Source organism: Berghia stephanieae, chromosome 3, assembly GCF_034508935.2.
Source record: "Berghia stephanieae isolate SIO BIC M18660-M18661 chromosome 3, UCSD_Bste_1.3, whole genome shotgun sequence".
Lineage (NCBI taxonomy): Eukaryota > Metazoa > Mollusca > Gastropoda > Nudibranchia > Aeolidiidae > Berghia > Berghia stephanieae.
The window spans coordinates 66,508,322-66,525,821 of NC_088362.1; the positions used below are offsets into that span (position 1 = coordinate 66,508,322).

Below are 17,500 nucleotides of genomic sequence, written 5' to 3' on the forward strand. Positions count from 1 at the left end.
TAAAGTCAAAATGATTTTTTAAAGATAAAAATAAATAAAAATAAAACATTTTTAGGATGAAGAAACAAAACCCAATATTCCTAATGATATCAGCTAATATTTCCATTAAAATATAACTATATTCAATTTTCAGCATGATGTTCACTATGACTTAATACCGACGTGTCACAGGTCTGATTACCCAATTGTTATGGGCTCATTGTTGTAATGGAAATACTCTCAAACCAATACAAAATATTATCCATCGCAACAATGTTACCATAATATGGAACTGAAAGGTGATGTCAAAATATTGGTTCCAATTTCATTGGAAGTGTAAAAGCACTCTTTCGGAAGACTGGGTACATACTTTGTGGAATTGATCTTGTGGTTTCAGAGTGATGGCATTTTATTTTCTAGTCTAAATAATACATGCTGGTAGTAAAATAGTTATGCGACCGTATGGTACAATATGTAATTAATTATTCGTCCTTCGAAGTACTTGTTATTATATACACACTTCCAAAGACTTTGGAACCAGTGCGTGATGTAACGACTTCTCTGCCCTTTGCGTTCGGTTCTCAGACTTGCACATATTGTGAGCACGCCGCTTAATACCTTTATGAAAGGACTGGACACAGCTGACTGCGCTTCCTTTCAATTTCGCCTATCCTAAACAGTGACCATATTATCTATGTCGTCACTTCTGGTTGCCACGGAAACGGGGGGGGGGGGGGGGGGGGGGTGTCGTAATAATTGTTTGAAAGGGAAGTAACCCGGGTCGACGCGCCTTTGATTGTTTTTACAAATTAACGTTGCTGTTATGGTTGGATGGTGATCTCGAAGGTCATAGAGCTTTAATATAGATAGGTTTAGATGAGTTGCAGCGTGATTATAATCCGTTGTGCTAAGGGCTTAGATACAAACTGCTCTCTCACTCTCTCACTCTCTCTCTCTCTCTCTCTCTTTCTCTCTCTCTCTCTCTCTCTCTCTCTCTCTCTCTCTCTCTCTCTCTCTCTCTCTCTCTCGGGATTTGATTTTTACTGTTAGCTAAAATTATATCAAAAACAAAACAAAACAGTCTGAAGTCTTTTTGATATTAACCAATGATATTCGCTATCCGTCCCATTCACATCCTCGTTTTCTTCCATGGGTATTACCCTCATTTCCCCTTTCATCTTCTTTTTCTCTTCCTCCTCTACCATGTCGTCCTTCTCCTACTCCTTCTCCTTCCTCTTTTTTTTTTATATTTCTTCCTGTTTATATTTTTAATATTCTTCCTCTTTATCTTTTTTTCTTTTCTTCCTCTTTATCTTCTTAATTTTCTTCCTCTTCTCCTTAACTTTGTTTCTTAACTCCACCCACTCGTCCTCTTCCTCCTCCTCCTCCTCCTCCTCTTCCTCCTCCTCCTTCTTCTTCTTCTTCTTCTTCTTCTTCTTCTTCTTCTTTCTCAACAAGTAATAACGAGTAATTCAATTGAACGGAGCAAAACATCAAAAACTCTTTGGAAAGAAATAAATCACGAAAATAAAGAGAGGTCGGGAGATTTACCTACGAATGAATTAAGTATTTTCTGGATGAGGAGTTTGATGTGAGCAACGAATTCTGTGGGTGTGAGTGCGGAAACCTTAGAAACTGGGAATAAATGACATGGGAGAGCTAAGTAAACACACGGGAGGACATGGAGGATTGGAGTAATAGGGAGTGGGGGAGGGGAGGGGGGGGGGGGGGGAATGACAGAGGTTCGTACTCTGGCAAAACACATTTCTTTCATTTCGGTCCGAAATATTTATTTCAATTCCATCTATCCATGGTCTCTAAACGTTATTACATCGAAAAGACGAAAAGAAAAAGTGCCAAAACTGATTTAAAATAAATAATCAGAAAAAGCGAGATTATAATTTTGTCAATTTAAGAGACGATTTCTATCGTCTTCATTAAGATGTACACAATTGGCCCAAGTTTTATATTTTTACAAACAAAATCAATTTTTAATCATCTCATTGTCCCAACAAAATACTCTTTTGAAGCGATGGGCCATATTATATCCATTAATTAAACTAAACTTTAAGTTGTCAAAAAGTCTCGGACAGAAAAGGCTTCAAAGGAATTTCAGGATGAGACAATGTGTAGTGTGTAGCTCAATCTTATCGATTGATAACTGGAGAAAACGTTTTTTTTTTATTTGTATGTGTGGCCAAAGATTAACGAGCTGTGCTTGTTGTAAGAGTAGGGCAGAGGTGAAGAGGGCAGCATGCTAAACTGCTAACCCAACGCAAAATTTCTACAACTCTGATTTTTTTGCTCCTGATACAGAAGACACGCTCATCAAGAACACAGTGAAAACTATTGAAAATACAAGATAATGACAGGCTACATAGTAAGGACATGGGGTGGGGGGGGGGGGGGGGGGGGGGGACTCACTGCTGTTGTTGCTATATTGGAGGTCCCGATGGCTCAGTTGGCAGAGCACTCGCTTCACACGCAATGGGACCTAGATCAACCATGGGGAAGCCAATTTTTTTTCTGACCTCCCTCTCGTCCTAACATGACTGAGTAGCTGGACCTATTCGTACTGGTGGAAAATACTTTGTCATATTGATCGAAATTTAAATGAAGGACGAGTTTTCTGGCCAAATTTTTTAAAATGTATCGACGGTATGATGAAATATTAGAATTTCCTGTTTTTAATTAACGTATACATTCGTCTAAAAATTGTATTAACTTGATCAGTCTTATATTTCTTGACGAAATAACAATAGTCAAATAGTCATTTATTTACCGGACACAGACTTTTCTGATTTCGCCTTAACAATTCTCTCATTTCTCATTCGTCTTCGGTGTTTCATTCATTTGGTTTTGTTGACAAACGGGAAAACCGAAGCGTCCACAGCATCTGTCTTCGTCAATTCATTTGACCATTGCTATATATTTTTCGAGCTTCAGATAGTAACTTTTACATATTTTTGACTAGAAACTCCATTTTCAGCATTGAAATCATCCCGACATACCTAATATCGTTTTGAGACAACATGCCACATTTTGTGATTGATAAAAAGGGTAGAGGGAATGCAATAATGAAATGGATGGGCAAAGGCATTGACGAATGAAGAGAAAGTTTGATTGAAAGAGGGTTTCTATGAAGAAATAGAAAAATAAATGAATGGGATGAATGTAGGACGGGATGGATGAAAAATGAAAGGTGCTATGTTGTGTTGGTGTGTATGTGTGTTTGTTTATGTTGAATGATATAATAGAGAGTAGATATAATAATGAGTAAAGAAAAGTAAGTATAGAGAGATGAGAAGAATAGAGAGAGAGAGAGAGAGAGAGAGAGAGAGAGAGAGTAATCTGGCTAATTAAAGAAAACGACTTTAAAATTGAAAGTAAACATTTGAAACAGTTTAAATCCACGTCGTTGGAAATATGAGACTATTTCTGTTGATGCGTTGAGGCGGTGGCAAATGATACTATATCACTACTCCGGTTTTATGCCGTAGTGTGTTACTATTAGTTGATTCTTGATATCCTCTAGAGCCAGCAAATTATATAATCTGCCCTATAATTGAATGGTTTGAATATAATATGAGACTCAATCGACTTAAAACAGTATTGTGTCGAGGTGGACTTGATGCTTAAAATTCTATTTTAAGATTTAGTTAATAGATAAGGAATGTGAGTTTTATTTCTTTACCACCAAATAATTGGACTCTACATACACATACGTATAGTATATGCAGATCTGACATCCGAACCCACTTATGGGCTTAGTTTAGCATTGATGTTATGGACAATATTTTGCGTCATTTTTTAAGATTTCCATTACAACAATGAGCCTATAAATCACGTCAGACTCTACTAATTAAATACTACTTTTTTTCGCCCAGTTTATTCCGACTTGATATGGAATTGAGACAATGGAGATACATTATGGTTGACGTTCGAATTGATTTCCGTGTTGGGATCACTAGAAGTAAGTCATTAAACACAGACACACACACGCACACACACACACACACGACACATACACACACATACATACACACACATACACAGACATACATACACACACACACACATACACACACACGCTTCTTCGTTACTTATCTGAGACGGACTAGTAAAAATATACTATCGGCGATCCATCTGGCGTTTTACAACATTGATTGGTCCATAGTTTTGTAGTCTTTAAGAACCATGGACCATAATGTCCATATAAAGCCAGTTTAACCCTATTCCATATCGTTAAATAGGCAGTAATAGTTACTTGTTACCACTTGGTTAGTACGCTTGTCTATCCACCTGATTTAGAGAAAATGTTGACTGTACGACCTTGAATCGAGTGTTGGCACCCTCAAAAGTTAATAGAAACGTATTCTTAGGGGGGATATAGCAAGACTTTGAGACCATGCTAATAATTTAAACCTTATGTAAATGGAACTTGTCTCAATGTATTTTTGACTTACAATTATATCTATATTATGCGGCTATGTGATCGAGTGGTATGACACTCGCTTTCGGATCGGAAGGTCCTGAGTTTGAGCCTCGCTCGGCGCATAGTTGAGTCTTTGGAAAAGGCTCTTTACTCACATTCTATCACTGTACTCAGGTGCAAAAGTCTCGTTCTACATGTTCTAATTTGTTGATGGCCAGGGACCCTTTGTAGAGCGCTTTGAGCACTTTCGTGGATATTGCGCTATATATATATATATATATATATATATATATATTATATAATATATATATATATTATATATAATATATATATATATATATATATATATATATATATTATATATAAAAGCTCATTTTTTTAATGATTCCAATGACCTTGTGTCCTGTCCTCTAACAAATACAGTGACATTATTATTGAGCCATTTTCTTTATTGTCAATTACAGGAAAAATCTAATCCAGCGTTATGTCCTTGGGTAAGACATTCTATTCTCATTATGCATCAGGCAGTAATGCATACTTTAGTCTACAAAATTAATTAATAATAGCTGGCGATTTTTATTGTGGGAAATGAAAATTCATTCTAACAGATTTGCTTTGATAAAAAATAGAAAAGTTACTGTGAAAAACATGGGAAATGGTGAAACTGCAAAAATGTTTTATATTGATGTGCATATTCAGGTCATAAAAAGTCAAATATTCATTTCTGTCATGGATAACATGAGGAAGAAGAAGATACAGATCTGAACAAGTGCGTATGAAAGGTGTCAGACAAATGAAAGAAAGAAAAATACAAGAAAAAAAAATCCATCCAAAAAAAATCAGTCCACAGTCCACAGTGGATCGAACCTCAGACCTACTGATTACCGGTCAGAGGTGCTACAGTTACACGAAGAAGAGTGGAAACAAGTGGAGAAAAAGAAGAGAACTTGTATAAAATTGAGCGGAATATGAATATTATAAGGATGAATAAGAAGAATAAAAAAGTAGAGACGAAGATAGATGACGTTGGCGATGACGAGTGTGTTTAGTGAGTGAGCGGTAGTTAAAACTGGCCAGTGACCGGTCGAGTCCACAGTTTTAGAATTCCTGATGGTCATTCTTCTCATTCCTTTGATGTTGCCGACAGTGTTAGATGAGAAAGGCAGGCATCGAAGTGTCGGCATCAGAGAGAAGGGACTGTTTATGAATTATGTACTTATAGAACGTTGGGATGGAAGATGGGAATTGTAGTCGTTTTAGCATAATCATAATGCCTGATTCGTTGGGGTTCACGATAGCTCAGTTGATAGAGCACTCGCTTCACACGCATTAAGACTGCGCCGGGATCGATCCCGGATGCGGTCGAGAAGTTTTTCTGACTCCACTCCCCCCACCCCCTTTTTTCCACACAGCAGTGATTGGGTAGCTAGGTCTGTTAGATCTCGCCGAAAGTATTTGGGGTAGACGAATATCCTATCTAAATGGTAGCAAGCAATTGCAGGGAAACTGGGATAAACTCCGTCCAATGGGCGTGATGGCTTTGAAGGATGAAGGACTTCAACACGACATTATGTCGTGGCCAACCTGACAACTATAAATTTTAAAGCTAAATATGAGTAAAATGGTGCAATTTTAGTTGTGCCTATTTAAAGAAATTTATTTATTCTCTTCAACAAGACGCAAACACTTTACTTTAATCTTAATCTTTGAACCACCATTACTTTATTTTGGTATCTGAAGCGCCGCGGCACTAATTACCGTTATGAGCGGTGGGGCCTATATACATAAAAATAGATTTTTAAAATTAATTGATTAATTAATTAATTAATTAATTAATTAATTAATAATAATAATAATAATAATAATAATAATAATAATAATAGTAATTAATAATAATAATAATAATAATAATAATAATAATAATAATAATAATAATAATAATAATAATAGTAGTAGTAATAATAATAATAAAAAATAAGAATAATAGTAACAATAATAATGATAATAATAATAATAATAATAATAATAATAATAATAATAATAATAATAATAATAATAATAATAATAATAATAATAATAACAATAATACTAACAGCAGGAGTCTAGGTGTTAAAATTGGCCGATTAATCACAACATGGTAATTAATTTGGTCCGAATTTGCCTCATAGTCATTTTATTTTTGATTTTGCTGTGATTGAGGGGGGGGGGGGGGAGTTAATTTGATATAATATGATATACAGCGTCATATCCAAAGAGCAAGAAGCAATGTCATGGAGTCTCGGTGTTAAAATTAGCAAAATAATCAGCACACCGGAAGTAAAATTGGTCAGAATTCGTCTCGTAGTCGTTCTAATTCTGATTTATTAGACGTATTAAAAGGTATTTTACCATATGCAGGTCTTGTCCAAAGAGCAAGATGCAATGCTATATTGACATTGCCCCAGAATCACGTACTTAGAGAAAAAAAATTGTCCTTTTTTGAAAATCAGAAATAATATGTTTCTGCATTTATCGAGGATCTAATACTAATATGACCCCCCCCCCCCCCCCCCCAAATTCTTAAACCCGAAAGTTTTTAGAAAATACCTGACAATAAATTATGTGAGTCATCTTAATTTTCCGACTCTTACGGTGTAAACGTCTGGAGGCCAGAAATTAAAATAAATGTTTTACTTATGTATCAAATTCAATATAGACCCTCTATTGTCAAACAGATGGCAAAATAAAGGTTACTCAATCATTTGGACTGTTAACCAGTAAACTTTCGTACTCTGGAAAAGACACGTATTTAAAAGTTTTAACAGAATAGTATCCTTCGAATATCTATCACTTTAAATGACCTTCTCATCTTGGCAAAAACTCTCAAACCTGGGACCTCGTGAGGTGTTAAAAAATTCCAGGTTAAGGAATTTTTGCCAAGATCAATGTTATTTAAATCAATCGATATTTGAGGGATGGGTTGTTTTTTGTTTTTTTTTTGGCCAAATTCTTTTAGAGTAACGCAATTTAATGGTTAAAGATGTTTATTCTATATACAAAAACTACCCTTGGTGTGTCGTAAACACAGTATTAACCATTTCATAAACACAATTCTATACACGCATGGCTTAAGGTAGCAAACAAGAAAGAATTTTCCAGGATGCATAGCCATTATTCGGTTACTGTTGACGAATTTCCGGTTAGATAATGCGAGCCATTCCCACGAACAAAACCACGGTGGGAAAGATGGACCAGAATGCGTCACATAGATAACTACTGGCTGACCATCATGTTGAATGAGGCGGGGAGGGGGGACATAATTATATGGGATAACATATTGGATGAGTTTGTAAAACCATACCGAGTACGTCTGTTTTTATGTGTGTATGTGTGCGTGTGTGAGTGTATGTGTGTGTTTATGTGAGAGTGTGCGTAGGCGTATGATGTGTGATATCAGTTGCATAACTGGAGCGAATAACGATTTGTATCCCAATCTTACCGGGTTTTTATAAAAAAAAGTATACTAGACATATAGTACCATTAATTTGAATTCCATGCAACATTTTTAGGTCCGTCCAATTTACATCTTAAAAGGTTTGAATGGTGTGGAGCAGAGGTCTAGATAAATCAGAAAAAAAAAATCAAGCAAATGCTCACATAAGATGTGGCAGCTTTTTCTTGTGATTTTCCGTCTGTATTGTCTGTGGTCGGATCATATATTTTTCAGATGTAGATCTTATACTTAAACTTGAGCTTTTATATAGCGCAATATCCACTAAATGTTTTCAAAGCTCTTTACAGTCAGTGGTCCCTGATCAATAACAATGCATAACATGTAGAACAAGACATGACGCCTGTTTGGTAATGTTACCAGAGACAACGCTGTTAACTACTAGGTACTCATTTTATACCTGAGTACGGTGAGAGAATGTAAAGAGCCTTTTCCAAGGACTCAATTATGCGCCGTGTGAGACTCGAACCCAGGACCTTCCGACCCGAAAACGAGTGTCATACCACAAGACCACATAGCCGCTCAAAGTATATCTTACACCAGAAGCCAGCTCCCCAACTCTTTCATGTTTATACTATAATTCTAATTTAGATCTACATGCGCACAAAATTTGACTTAAAGCCTTTAAATCATTTGACTGTTGTAATAAAACTGAACAAAATTATTCATATTGCATCAGACCTAAGAAATCATAATTTTACCCTTCGACTACACAACAGCACAACTCCCTTGTTGTGACTTAACAAATTATCCGTCCAACTAGCATGCATGGAAGTCTCAGGTTTAAGGATTTTTGACAAGTTGGGCTTAATCTTAAGGTCAATAAGTGGATTAAAACGTTTTTTTTATATGTGTTTTATCAATACACAGAGGAATTCTCGCGTGGAGTATTTTTTTCTTCAATTTAATCTACTAAAACCAGTTCAACACTTGAAATGTAATCTCATTATCTATGGTTAGAGTGATGTGGCGGTTTTTGATAGGGATGATACTGATAGTTATGATAAACAATAAACTTGTGATAGTATTGATGACTGCTGGTTGGTGATAACAATTTCAGTGTTCATAAAATTGATAAGTCATAATTATAAAAACGAACAATGATAATATTGTACATCGTACGATTATTGTAAACTCTAAAGAGCCTTGTCATGATGAATAAATCCGGATATGAAGGTAGATACAATTACAATAATGTAATTTACCTATCACCGTGCGTGATGTATGTATTTTATTTTTTTTTTTTATATTAAAATTCTAAGGTTTAACGATCATACAAAATAACCAATTATTATTATTGACAAATCGAGAGAGAGAGAGAGAGAGAGAGAGAGAGAGAGAGAGAGAGAGAGAAAGAAAGAAAGAGAGAGAGAGAGAGAGAGAGCGAGAGAGAGAGAGAGCGAGAAAGATACAGAGAGAGTGAGAGAAAGAGAGTATTACGTCATAATTGGATTAACCCAATTTTCTTTCGATTTCGTGAACTCGGGTTCAGATGGTTTGACCATCCATTGTTTGACTGGTGTCTGATCGAGCTGGTCATTTCGGATTAGGACCGTATACTGACGTCAAAAAACTGTATTGAAAATGTTTGAACAATCAAACAATAACGGTGATCTATTATCGTCATTGTCTACGTGTATAGTTCTTGATTTATTAAATCGTAGAATATGTATATGGAGTTTATGTAATTAAAATATTATTAAGAAATTTCTGAAGGAGTCCACACGACTGTAAATATAAAAATAAAATCGTCGTGTTAGGATCTGATTTCGAGTGATGATATTATTTTTGTCCACACCAACAAACTAAACCTTTAAAGCTAGGCCTGTTTTACTACACGTTTGATATCAGTTTCCTGGTTCTTATACTATTTGTCCTTATATCATTTGTCAATATGCTAAGACCAAAAAGACCAGGAAGTGAATATTAAAAAATAGGAAAAATGATTTTAAAATATATCTTATTAACACATTGTTGTTGCCGGGTGACCCAAGGAGTCAGGCCCGCTTCAGAAACTTTTGACTAAGTATTTTTCTTTAGAAAAGAGATTGGCTCATAATTCTTGACAGTGTTTCTTGTGATGTTTGATGATAATCCTTTGCAGAATGCAACACTAAGCAACAATATCTTATGATTATGCACATGCATGAAATAAAATGTCGTAATATGCTTTGAAATGGATTCCATAGTTATAAAATAATTTATTCTGAAGTAAACCACAAAATCAAAGAACTAAAGATAGATAAATGCATTAACTTGTCACTGTTTTGTTTCAGGATTCAAACTCATTTCATTTTAATGTAAAGAAGAGTGAATTGCCTTTTGCTCCATCACGTCGTTCCCTTTCCGCTTCAGCTCGACACTCAATCGTTCAAATAGTGGTCGTCATCGTTAGAAGTTATTAGCCCTTCCTCCCGCCCTCTCCCTGACGATCCCAAGGATGCGAAACACGCCGTGCCTGTGACAGCAGCCAGTTATTATAGGGACGTGCTGATGAGTTTTCCAGACCCAGATCGTTCCACCTCGTCCCTTGACGAGCAGACTCGGCGCCTTGGAACCCAGTACAAATCTGGAATTAAGGCGCCCCTTTGGGGTTATTTATTGTTGGTTCAACTAGTGTGTAATCGGAGACTGAAATAGCTTGTCATTTCTGATTAATCCATCAAATCGTAATTGCTTGATGGGAAATAAAATTGTTTTCTCTTCATTAGTTTCCTGACTTAGTTAATTGATCGGTCTATATTATGAGTATTAAAAGAAGGTTGGCATTTATACGCCGTTTATCCACAATATTACAAATGAACTAAGTCTAAGCACTTTATGGTTTATCATTTTAATTTTGTTTTTGTATTTTTGTCTATGTGGTATTTTGTTGTTTCTTTGTCCTCTTTTTATTTGTTTGTTTTTAAAAATTTACATTTGGGTTTGTTATTTCTTTGTTTGTTATTTGGTCTGGGGAGGGTGTCTGGTTTGCTTTTTTTTTTTTTTTGTTTTTTTTTTGTTTAAAAAAAAATCTTGTTGTTTGCTAGTTTGTTTCGTTATGTGTGTGTGTGTGTGTGTGTGTGTGTGTGTGTGTGTGTGTGTATTTTTAAAGATAACCTGGTAACGGAGAAATGTACATTTGACGCATTAGTCGGAATACCCAACTGGGTCTTTAAAATTTTTCGGACAAGAGCAACGCCGCTTTACATCATAGGGACCTCCCACTTTAACGGGTAACGTTCATATCAGTCAAAACGAGGAGTTTAAATAAAATAAGAATAAGAATAAAATTCTTTTTATTCATCCCCTAGGGAAAATTTGTCTTTAGGGTCTATTCCAGAGAAAGACTGGAATAACCAAGGCGTCAGCCGCAGTGCAGCGCCACAAATAAGCGAGGGCGAGGTGACTCGCTCAATGCCAAACAGCACAGCGGGTATTCGAACTCCTAGGTACCTTTCGGGTACGAAGAATGCTCTCTAGATTGCTATGGGTAGGAAGCACAGACCGTAGCGCTGAGTCACGCTTTGTTTAACACGTGTTTAACATAAAATCAATCATTTCAGGCGTGATAATTCCGTTTTAACGCACAGTTTGAGAAATATAATGATACATTGTATAATATTCAAAATACAATTTTTTAAAAAAATGTTTTTCTTCTTAATCTTCATTAAAACTTAAGATTTATTCGTTCTAATGATTTTTACGTAAATATCAATTTTCTTAATGTTACCAGATTGACAGGAAGGGTAAAGTATGATTGAGCCATTTACTACTTTTAAATTCTGCCGTCAATATTGTATTTTTACGTAGATAACAATCAATACAGATTTAGATAGGTCATTCCAACATGTTACCAGATTGGCACGGTGAGTCAAATATGGATGAGTCATTTATTTGTTTTCATTTCTGTCGATATCGCATTTTTACGAAGATAAAAACCGACCCAGATTCAGGGAGTTCAAGGCCGATATCTTTTATATATGTAATTTTAACATTTTCATTTTATTATACCTTTAATGTATCCACACAAAAAGACACGGATACCCCGTCTGTAAACAAGATATTATGTGTCATGAAACAAACACTATACAAGATAATTGAATACAATGATGTGCTGAGTTTATTTGAGTTGAATTTTAGCTTGTTTGCTGGTTAAACTATACCACGTTAACAAAACAAAAACTATGAATAACTACGAATGAATGCATCAGATAAGGGACAAATGAAGTCCCAGGTTTAAGAGTTTTTACCAAGATGAAGGTCATTTAAGTCGATCGATATTTCATTCGTGTAACACTTACCATGGTACACACACACATCGTGCTTTAAATTAGTAAGGAGTTATGCTATTTTCAGCTTTACTGACTGTTTTAAACTTCCGTTTTAATGTCTTGATGGCTATAGGAAAACTATTTAAGTATTTACAAAGAGGGTAATTCAAAGAAAAGTTATTCATTCGCAATCATAGTAAAGGCATGATATACTTTTATTTATTATGTTCTATTTTATTACAGTTATCATTGACAGTGAGTGTTTGAGCGCACGCTTGCCTGTTTATGGCGTGTGGTTCTTTTAAATGTTAGTTGTCTATACTAATATTGTGTTTATTGGCTGAATGTGGTTATGCTATCAGTCCAAGTTAGAAAAGATAAGATTCAATATGAGAAGTGGGTGTGTGATATTGTGTAACAAGGAACTCTGAAAAATCCATCTCGGCAACGATAAGGATAGCGATGAAATTTTAATGGAAAAACACTTGAACTGTATTCAAAATGAAATTGTCTAGGGATATCTGGAAATATGTGCACTGCGACGCAGATAACAGAGATTCAGCGCTACTTCCAATGTCTGTGGCTTTATTGGAAATGTTGATGTATGGATATGGGGTGGGCAATAACTTATTAGTTTGTTTGTTTATTTTTAATATCTTTTTTTTTTTTGCAGGTGGGGGGGGGGGGGGGGGGTAAACAAGACTTTATTTTGAAGGTAGGTAAACAAGTTAATTTGGAAACTATGGATGAGTTGATATCGATTGATTGAGTATAGGATTGATTAAAAATGATGTAGATCGATATATATATATATATATATTATATATATATATATATAAATATATATATATATATATATATATATATTATATATATATATATATATATAACGATGGATATAAAGATCGATGGATACTTAGATAGATCGATCGATTGATTGATTGATACATAAAATATGAATAGCGATGTAGATATGTTATATAAACCAATCGCCTCAAGACGGTATTATATCGGGTTGGTTTTTGGTGATAAAAATGGTATTTATAAAAAAATGTTAAAACTAATTTTAGGAATAGAACTTCTAAACGTATATAAAAACTATACCCCGTATTATCTGATTTATGTATTTATTGTTATGTGAAACATGTATGATTTCCCCTCTTCTCAAAGATTCCATATTATCATTATTATTATATTGTTATTATTATTATTATTATTATTATTATTATTATTATTATTATTATTATTATTATTATTATTATTATTATTATATTATTATTATTATTATATATTATTATTATTATTATTATTATTATTATTATTATTATTATATTAATATTATTATTATTATCAATCTTGTTATTATTATTATTATTTTATTATTATTATTATTATTATTATTATTATTGTTACTATTATTATTATATTAATCATTATTATTATTACTCTATTTCTTCTTCTTTTCTTCTTCTTCTTTTCTTCTTCTTCTTCTTTTCTTATTATTATTATTATTATTATTATTATTATTATTATTATTATTATTATTATTATTATTATTATTATTATTATTATATTATTATTATTATCAATCTTGTTATTATTATTATTTTATTATTATTATTATTATTATTATTATTATTATTATTATTATTATTGTTACTATTATTATTATATTAATCATTATTATTATTACTCTATTTCTTCTTCTTCTTCTTCTTCTTCTTCTTCTTCTTATTATTATTATTATTATTATTATTATTATTATTATTATTATTATTATTATTATTATTATTATTATTATTATTATTATTATTATTATTATTTTCATCATCATCATCATCATCATCATCATCATCATCATGATAATTATTACACCTTTTTTGGCATCATGTTAACCCCGATATTTTAACCCGTTTTAATGCGTTGGATCACAAATGTGGCGAGATAGACATCATTTATAGAAGGATGTTTGTATGTGGAGTAGAACAGAATTACTATTTAATATGATTTTCTGGAGCAGCGTAGCTGTTTACAAAGTCGGTCATTGTGACCCATACAATGAGATCCTTGTGTAGGGATCCTTGAGACTACGTTATGGTCAAGAGTTGCTGCATCCTTTCTATCTTGTGGTTGCACCCACTTTGGGTAATTATTTGTTGTAATGAAAGAGGACTGGCCGAGTACGGTAGTATAGGTATAATGGTGTTGTTTGTGATATTAAATAGGTTGGGATATCGGTTGTGATGATATAGGAGGTGGTGGTGGTGGTGATGATGATGGTGATGATGATGATGATGATGATGATGATGATGATGATGATGATGATGATGATGATGATGATGATGATGATGATCATAATGATGATGATGATGATGATGATGATGATGATGATGATGATGATGATGGGGATGATGATGACGATGATGATGATCATGATGATGATGATGATGATCATGATGATGATGATGAGTATAGTAGTAACAGATAACTTACATAATAATCTGGTAGTAATACTGGTGATAGTAGTAATAGTATTCGTAGTAGTAGCAGTATTATTATTATTATTATTATTATTATTATTATTATTATTATTATTATTATTATTATTAGTAGTAGTAGTAGTAGTAGTAGTAGTAGTAGTAGTAGTAGTAGTAGTAGTAGTAGTAGTAGTAGTAGTAGTAGTAGTAGTAGTAGTAGTAGGAGGAGGAGGAGGAGGAGGAGGAGGAGGAGGAGGATGAGGAAGAAGAAGAGGACGAGAGAGAGAGAGCAAGAAGAGGAAACCTACTATTATTGGTGTTGTAGTTACTGTTGATGTCGGATGATGAATGTTGCTGTGACTGTTGCATCTTGTCCGAGTAATATTGTGGACTGTGCATTCCCTGCAAGGGGAGACAAACAATAGGAGGAAATATATCAGATGTAAATAATATTATGTTAGGAAAGAGTGGTGCTGCAAGATCCATTTGGCAAAATATTTCAGATTGAGGCCATGTTGGTTGACAAGTACGTTTGCAAGTCGATTTTTTTTTCATCAAATCTAAATAGACCCAAATATCCATTCATTGATGGATGAGCAAATGTGACCCATCGTCTCATAACGATATTATGTCGGACTTATATTATCAATACAATACCTAATAAGAGCTAAAATAGACCAGTAGTGTGGTCTTTGGTGTCCAGTCACAGTGACAAATACCTGATATGGATTAGTATGATATAGAGTACAGAATATCGATTATAAAATAAAAATTCATTACTTAACAAACATAAGGTTATCTTAACATAAAGGGGTAGCGTGGCTCAACGGTACGGTCTTTACTTCGTACCCGAAAGGTACCGAGTTTCATAACCCGCCGCTGCGCTGTGTGGCCTTGAGCAAGTCATCTCGTCCTAGCTCAAGTTACGGCTCTGCACTGCGGCTAGCGCCTTGGTTATTCCAGTCTTCCCTTGGAATAGACCCTAGAGAAAAAAATTCCCTATGGGATGAATAAAGGGAATTTTATTTATTTATTTTATCTTTTTTGGAACAACCTCAATGAAGACGCAGTGGAAGGAAGCACGTGATTAGGATCATTCTATAAGAATACTACAATATATATAAGTCTGTCATGTGTGTATAAACCTACGTGCATATTTTTGTAGGTTCGATTACCGAACTCAATTATGGCCTTGTTTTAACATTGTTGTAATGGACAATATTTAGCGTTGGAATGAGAGTATTTCCATGAAAACAATGAGTCTATAACAAATTGGGTTATCACATCTGAAAATAAGTACATGCCAGTATAAACCCAAAATGTTATATTTATATTTTTTTTTAGAATATTACCAACATAATATTCAGTTGGGTTCTTTTTGGTCACCCTTTTCATTCTGACATGGACAATACCTGTATTGCGAGGTGAGTCACAAATTGGCGTGTATTTTTTTTTCTCCAAGCTAAGCCAAATAGGGCATATCTCACACAGAGAATCGGTTGCACTGACCACTCCACTATTTAACCTTCGGAAATGTTGTGTGTTAACCTTAAAGTGGCCATACCACAATCCATCATTCTAACCAGGTGATGACGTATGTCCTGTGATGCCATAGATAATCCCTTCTCGTCCATTTTATCCTGGCGTTGTTATCAGCGACTCTGCCAAGGACTGATAGTCAGGGCTACTTCATCAACGATCACATTTTGTATTTATGGATAAAATGTAGATGACGTCACGCATATATTTGTTTTGTTTATTTATTTACTTATTTATTCATTCATTTATTTATTTGGCAACGGCAGAGATGTGATCATCCCTTAGTGCGTTCGATTTATATATATTATATATATATATATATATATATATATATATATATATATATATATATATATAAACTTTTCAAAGATAAGTATGATTGTTTGACTTCTACAACGAGCGTTAGCTCTCTCATCAGGAAGTGGAAGTGAAAGAAAGTAGATTGTTGTGTTTTTCGTATTTTTCTAGATTCGTGTTTATGGAGGTTCGTAATTACATAAAAGGTGTTCATTCAAAACCAGATACAACCTGCATGAATCTTCATTCAGAAACATACACAAACGAAATTCTGCTACACTAAGCGAACACATTTGGAACCTCAAAGAAAAAAAAAACATACAACACAGCATCACATGGAAAATCATCTCTAGAGCACAGTCGTGCTCTTCTAAGATTTGAAACCTCTACTTAGAAGAAGAATTCTTCATCATCACAAAACCGAACATGGCAACACTCAACAGAAGAAACGAACTAACATCCTCATGCAGACATAGAAACAAACACCTTTTATGTAATTACGAACCTCCATAAACAATAATGTAGATGCAAAAAATAGGATTTGTAGGAAAAATTTGAAACTTGGGTTGGGTTAAGATATTGTATCAGATATTTAAAAATATTTTGATGCTATGCGTTTAGATGCAATACTCAGAAAGATCCGCTAGCTAGATTAAAGTAACAACACGCAAAACAGAGTGTTCAACTTTAATGATTAAAGTCTGATTGATAGAATTAGGCGAAAACTTATCACTAACAAGCTGTCTACCAATAATAAGCTGAATGACGTCAACTTCGACCCTTCTATAATTTCATATAATATTTCGATATCACAAAAGAGTGTCCTTCTGATCATTTAAATATTCAATTCACTTTTCTGGAAATTGCTTTATACCGACATTATACCAATTTGGGGCGATGGGTCATATTTATTTTTAATATTTCAACCTGGCCCATTTCCAATCTGTTCATCACACCCAACTCAACCGGTCTATAAATTGTTTTCCCAACCCGCTCTCCCTTGCCATCTTGGCTCTCCCCATCCTCTCCC

The 17,500-nt window shown here is 34.1% G+C and overlaps 1 protein-coding gene across 1 annotated transcript in view; it reads right to left on the reverse strand.

The window, feature by feature from the left end:
- Positions 1–17,500, reverse strand: part of LOC144968245 (uncharacterized) — a 66,909-nt gene that overhangs the window by 12,162 nt on the left and 37,247 nt on the right. The window contains exon 4 of the mRNA XM_078906394.1: positions 14,943–15,036. Within this exon, the coding sequence (XP_078762520.1) occupies positions 14,943–15,036 (94 nt within the window). The remainder of the gene's footprint in view (positions 1–14,942; positions 15,037–17,500) is intronic.